General features: G+C 57.8%; 1 protein-coding gene across 1 annotated transcript; it reads right to left on the bottom strand.

Moving 5' to 3' along the window:
• Positions 1–401: 401 nt before the first annotated feature.
• On the bottom strand, positions 402–5,750 carry LOC112840982 (keratin, type II cytoskeletal 73-like; the record flags this gene model as incomplete). The annotated part of the gene is made up of 8 exons (XM_029965694.1): positions 402–502; positions 613–1,014; positions 2,103–2,131; positions 2,391–2,611; positions 4,111–4,236; positions 4,320–4,484; positions 5,032–5,127; positions 5,690–5,750. Coding segments are annotated over 8 exons (1,201 nt in total), but the record flags the coding sequence as incomplete, so codon positions are not given.
• Positions 5,751–6,525: the final 775 nt, after the last annotated feature.

Here is a 6,525-nt window from a genome sequence, read left to right as displayed (position 1 = left end):
AAAGAAAAACAAAACAAACGAACAAAAGAATAAAAATAAAGGGAGTCTGCGCTTTACAGTGTCTGCTGGGAAAGTTAAATGGTTAAATCCTCTCTCGCTTTTCTGAAATGCTTTGGGAGGAGCTGGAAGGGGAAAAAAGGGATGTCTTGGAAGGAGGAATGTTGTTAATTAACCTGGGAGAAGCCGGAGGGGGAAGCAGCGCCACGAGCAAACCCATTAAAGCTGTGATGACCTACAGTGCGGAACACAGAGAAAAGACTGAGGTGGGAGAAGACTTCTAAGAGGGCCTGAGGGTGGGGGGGGGCTCTGAAAATCGGGCTGGGAGGGGGGGGAGGGGTGTTAATAAAATGTGGAATGGTTTGCGATCGCAGGACAGCGGATGTTTGGGGGACTCATCCCGCCTAATCCCGCCTCTTCCCGCTCTCATCCCTGGTGTAGGAACGGCCGCGCTCCAGCCCCCGGCGGGGGGAGGCCCACGCCAGCCCCCCCACCTCCGCGGCACCTAGGGGACCACGCCAGGGAGTCTCTGCCACGCCTAAGCGTTCGCCGCACACGCCGGGGTTGCACCCCACGACCTTCGGCGCCGCCCGGACAACGGGGGGACCCACCCACCGGGGGCACCCGGCCAGCTGCCGGTGATGACGAGCCCTGGTTGCCGCAAGTCGACCCACCCGCCTACGGCCTGCAGCCCCCACCCGCGGCGCCAGCCCGGGGCGGCCGTGTACCCCCCGCTCCGGGAGCGTGAACCCCCCCCGCCTTGCCACCCCACCCCGCCTGGGGGGCAGTAACACTCCGGCGGCAACCTGGCCAGGGCCTTTGGCACCGAGCTGAGGACAGGCAGAGCTTGGGGTGCGATGAACGCGGGGCGCTGCGGGAGCTGATAGCGCGCCGCGCCGGGCGGCTGTGGCGACCCGGCCCGGCCAGCGAGCCGAACCCGCCCGCCCCGATTGAGCCTCCAGCAGCCCGCAGTTGCGTCCGTGAGGGAATAGAAGTACACCGCTGTGCTGACCAACGCTGAAACAAGCCGCGGGGGCAGTATCGGATGTAGGGGGCGGGAAAAACAGCAGAAACGCAGACCCCCCCGAGCCTGGAAGGGCCCCCCCGGCACCCCCCGGCCCGCCTCACCGTGAGAATTTCCGGGCGAGTTCTGTCCCGGGTGACGGAACCCACCCGGCCTGATTTCCAGGGGGGTTGTCCCGCGTGCCCGAGACCCCCCTCCCTCCTTCCCATAGACCCTTCCCCGTGTCCCGACACGTCCCCCCGCAGACCCTCCTCGTTCCCACAGACCCTTCCCGGTCCCACAGACCCTCCTCGTTCCCACAGACCCTCCTCGGTCCCGCAGACCCTCCCTAGTCTCACAGACCCTCCTGGTCCCACAGACCCTCCCCGTTCCCGCAGATCCTCCCCGTTCCCGCAGACCCTCCTCGGTCCCACGGACCCTCCTCGGTCCCACAAACCCTTCCCGTTCCTACAGACCCTCTCCGTTCCTTCAGACCCTCCCCATTCCCGCAGACCCTTCCCGTTCCTACAGACCCTCCCCGGTCCCGCAGATCCTCCCCGGTCCCACAGACCCTCCCCGGTCCCCCAGACCCTCCTCGGTCCCACAGACCCTTCCCGTTCCCACAGACCCTCCCCGGTCCCACAGACTCTCCTCGTTCCCGCAGACCCTCCCCATTCCCGCAGACCCTCTCTAGTCTCACAGACCCTCCCCGGTCCCGCAGACCCTCCCAATTCCCGCAGACCCTTCCCGGTCCCGCAGACCCTCCCGGTCCCACAGACCCTCCCCAGTCCCGAGGACCCTCCCCCTTCCCACGGGTCTGCTCTGGCTGCTGCCTCGTTCCCTCCCGGGTCCAGTGCATGGCCCGGACATCTCACTGTTGCCTCCGACAGTAGAAAAGGGGTGTGAATTTGACCTCCTCCCCCTCAGTCCAAAAGCTGATAATTTTTGGTTTTTAAATTTGGCGATATTTGAGATTTCTGGGGTTAAACCTTCCCGAGGGTGGCAAAGGGAGGCAGAGGGAGGGGGCAGACGGACAGTGCTGCTCCCAAAACTGCCTTTCCTAAGATAAACCCTGAGGGCTGGAAATCCTGCGGGTACTTACACACACTCACGGGGTTCCCCACACAGATCCTGTCGGGGGAGAGAAGAGAAATGAGAAGTGCAGGTTACCCAGAGCTTCCAGCCCCGGACCCAGCCCACTCCCCCCTCGTTGTGACCCATCTGACTGCCCCTGGCACAGGAGCTGGGTTTGCTGGCACCAGGGTGGCCCCCGTGGCCTCCAGCCCCAGTTCCTGCGAGCCTGGGAAGCCCCTGGAGCTGTAAAATCCACTCGGGACCTGGAACCACCGCGGCCTCCGACGGACGGAAAGGACAGAGCCGTGTCACCCACCTGCTCTCCTCACCCTCCAGGAGGGTCTTGTAGGTGGCAATCTCGATGTCCAGGGCCAGCTTGACGTTGAGCAGCTCCTGGTAGTCCCTGAGCATGCAGGCCAGCTCGTCCTTGGCCTTCTGCAGCGCGTTCTGCAGCTCGATGTGCTTCTCGCGCGCGTCCTTGAGGGCGCAGTCCCCGCGCTGCTCCACGTCACAGATGGAGGTTTGCAGGCAGGAGACCTGGTGGAGAGGGGAGGACGACACTGCAGGGTCTACAGGGCTTTGCTTCCTCATTCCTGGACACCCCGGGTTGGGATGAATCCAAACTGCAGACAGAGAAAACCCGCCGGCCTCCCGCCCCTCTGCCCCCCCTTCCCTTTCCAACCACGGCCCGGAGCAGGTCTGAAGTCTCCCAAAGGCTGATCCAGCGGGTCTGAGCTGTGCAGCCTCCCTGGGATCATCACCTTGGGTCTGTCCTCCCTGCTTCTTGACCTCCTAAAGGGCAGTGTGTCACCTTTCCTGATATCTGAGCTGTGCAACCTCCCTGGGATCATCACCTTGGGCCTCTCCTGCTGCTTCTTGGACCTCCTAAAGGACAGTGTGCCACCTTTCCTGATGTCTGAGCTGTCCAGTCTCTCTGGAATCATCACCTTGGGCCTCTCCTGCTGCTTCTTGACTCCTGAAGGGCAGTGTGTCACCTTTCCTGATACCTGAGCTGTCCAACCTCCCTGGGATCATCACCTCTCCTACCTGCTTCTTGGCCTCCTAAAGGACAGTGTGTCACCTTTCCTGATACCTGAGCTGTCCAACCTCCCTGGGATCATCACCTCTCCTGCTGCTTCTTGACCTCCTGAAGGACAGTGTGTCACCTTTCCCTGTATCTGAGCTTTCCAATCTCTCTGGAATCATCACCTTGGGCCTCTCCTGATGCTTCTTGACTCCTTTAGGGCAGTGTGTCACCTTTCCTGATATCTGAGCTGTGCGACCTCCCTGGGATCATCACCTTGGGTCTGTCCTCCCTGCTTCTTGACCTCCTAAAGGGCAGTGTGCCACCTTTCCCTCTATCTGAGCTGTGCAGCCTCCCTGGGATCATCACCTTGGGCCTCTCCTCCCTGCTTCTTGACCTCCTTTAGGGCAGTGTGCCACCTTTCCCTGTATCTGAGCTTCCCAGCCTCCAAGGAATCATCACCTTGGGCCTCTCCTGCTGCTTCTTGACTCCTAAAGGACAGTGTGCCACCTTTCCCTCTATCTGAGCTTTCCAATCTCTCTGGAATCATCCCCTTGGGCCTCTCCTGCTGCTTCTTGACCTCCTAAAGGGCAGTGTGTCACCTTTCCTGATGTCTGAGCTGTGCAACCTCTCTGGGATCATCACCTTGGGCCTCTCCTGCTGCTTCTTAACTCCTAAAGGGCAGTGTGCCACCTTCTCCTGTATCTGAGCTGTCCAGTCTCTCTGGAATCATCACCTTGGGCCTCTCCTGATGCTTCTTGACTCCTTTAGGGCAGTGTGTCACCTTTCCTGATGTCTGAGCTGTGCAACCTCCCTGGGATCATCACCTCTCCTGCTGCTTCTTGACTCCTAAAGGGCAGTGTGTCACCTTTCCCTCTATCTGAGCTGTGCAGCCTCCCTGGGATCATCACCTTGGGCCTCTCCTGCTGCTTCTTGCCCTCCTAAAGGACAGTGTGTCACCTTTCCTGATACCTCAGCTGTCCAACCTCCCTGGGCTCATCCCCTCTCCTACCTGCTTCTTGACACTCTCCAGCTCACACTGCAGCTTCTGTATCATCCTGGTCAGCTCTGAGATCTCACACTTGTTGCTCTGCAGGTCGTCACAGTATTTCCCCCTCTTGTCCTGGAGCTCCTGAAACTGGGACCAGAAAACGAGGCAGTTGTCATTTTTGGGCTGGGGGCATCGCTGTGCAGAGGCCCAGGAGGGTCTGCCAGGCCTACCCTGGTTTGGTAGAAAGCGTCGACTTCTTCTTTGCTCTTCTGGGCGATCTCCTGGTACCAGCACTCCACGTTCTTGATGATGCTCTCCATGTCCAGGTCCCGGTTGTTGTCCATCTTGACGATGACCGAGGTGTCGCAGAGCTGCCGATCCACCTGAGCTCGTTCCTGCGGGCGGGGAAGGGCTTAGTCAGCTCCCAGAACCTGACTTTGCAAGGCAGGCAAAGGGCCGGGACACGGAGAGCAAGCCCTGCAGTGTCCCCGGGGACGGCTCAGCAGAAAATCCCGGGGCTGGGTGAGTCGCCACACGTCGCCTCTGACCCACTTTGAGGACCTGGAGCAATCGCATCCACATCAAGGGCCAGGAGTTTGGTATCCTGTCATCTCCGGCTGCTCCAGGGCTGCTAATGACAGGACTGGGCCGGGAGTTCCCTCAGCTCTAATCAGGAGCCGAGAGCCGGAGGAACGAGACGGACGCATCTCTTCTCCGGGGCAGAGTTAGGACAGAGCCAGTTCCTACCTGGAGCTACAGGAGGAGAGGGGGAACCACCCTATTCCCAGCATAATCATGGTAATTTCAGATCAGCCTTGTACTTCCAAGCTTTTAATTATTCCGGGCTTGGGATGAGACACGTCCCAGAGGGGTTTCCAGGAGCGCAAATTTGCGGGGTGAGACAGGACCCCCAAACTGCTGGGACGGACCAGAGGGACTCACCTCCTCAAACACACATTTCAACAGCTCCAACTGCCTTCTCAACAGATCCACCTTCACCTCCAGCTCCTCCTTGTTGAGGAAGATGCAGTCTGCATCCTGAAAGAGAGCAGGGACGCACATTCCAGCCCCAGCCTGGCTGGAAACGCCGGAGAAAACACACGGAAGGCAGCAAAAGTGAGACAGAAACGTGTCCCAACAGGATGCCAAGAGCAGAAAGGTGCGAGGGGGTGAGTCAGGGTGTCCTGGTGTCTCCTGGAGGAAAACCAAACCATTCCAACACGACCGACAGGAATTGGCTGGTTTGTCACTCGGGACGCGGCCGCAAACCCGGCACCACCTCGGGAGGGTTTAAAGGGCTTTTCTTTAATGTTCTTCAGATGATTCCTGCCTTTCTGATGTCCAAGAATAAAGGATGTGGAGAGGAGGCCGGGAAGAACCGGGTGTTCTGGTGGGACCTGTCCTGCCCTGTCCCCCTCCCTCAAACACCCCCTCCCGTCCCGCTCCCGGAGCGTGTTCGGGGTGACAAATCCGCGGCTGTGGAGCTGCTGCTGTAGCACTTCTGGTGGGTTTTTTTACTAATAATTCACCGTTTCTGCCGAGTTTTGTACCAGACCGACCTCCAGCGGGTGGAATGACCCCCGGGTTTGGAGCCTCTCACCTTTTTGAGCGCCACGAACTCGTTCTCCACCGTCGTGCGCCGGTTGATTTCCTCCTCGTACCTGTTGGAACGGGAGGAGGAAAAAGGGCTGAGGCAAAAAAACCTCCCAGGCAGAGAAACATCAACCATCGGGGTGTCAACCAGTAGGTATAAATGGCAATAACTTGGGGTACAAATGGCAATAATCTCAGGTATAATGGACAAAACCTCGGGTATAAATGGTAATAATCTCAGGTGTAAATGGCAACAACCACCAGGTATAAATTACATCAGCCATCAGGTATAGAGGACAATAACTTCAGGTATAAATGGCAATAACTTCAGGTATAAATGACAATAAATTAGGGTATAAATGATAATAATCTCAGATATAAATGGCAATAACTTCGGGTATAAATGATAATAATCTCAGGCATAAATGGCAATAATCTCAGGTATAAATGTCAGTAACTTCAGGAATAAATGGCAATAATCTCAGGTATAAATGGCAATACCTTCAGGTATAAATGATAATTATCTCAGGTATAAATGGCAATAACCTTGGGTATAAATGATAATTATCTCAGGTATAAATGGCAATAATTTCGGGTGTAAATGACAACAACCTGGGGTACAAATGACATCAACCAGCGGGTATAAATGACAAGCTCCCCCTGCTCAGGCAGTGCCAGCGGGCACCGCCAGATCAGCGTCTGGAGCCCCAACACTGACCCACCCCGAGATCAGAGGCTCCTTCATGAGCAACCCCATTTCCAATGCAAAGAGCTCCGCGGGCAGACGGCGAGGAATGTGCCAACCCAGAGGGGCTGTGCCACCCCCGAGGGACTGTGACACTC

This window comes from Manacus vitellinus, unplaced genomic scaffold (genome assembly GCF_001715985.3).
Source record: "Manacus vitellinus isolate BGI_N305 unplaced genomic scaffold, ASM171598v3 ctg7180002429531_pilon, whole genome shotgun sequence".
Taxonomy (NCBI): Eukaryota; Metazoa; Chordata; class Aves; order Passeriformes; family Pipridae; genus Manacus; species Manacus vitellinus.
The sequence above is the reverse complement of the archived record's forward strand: the minus strand, read 5'-3'. Positions and strand labels throughout refer to the sequence as shown.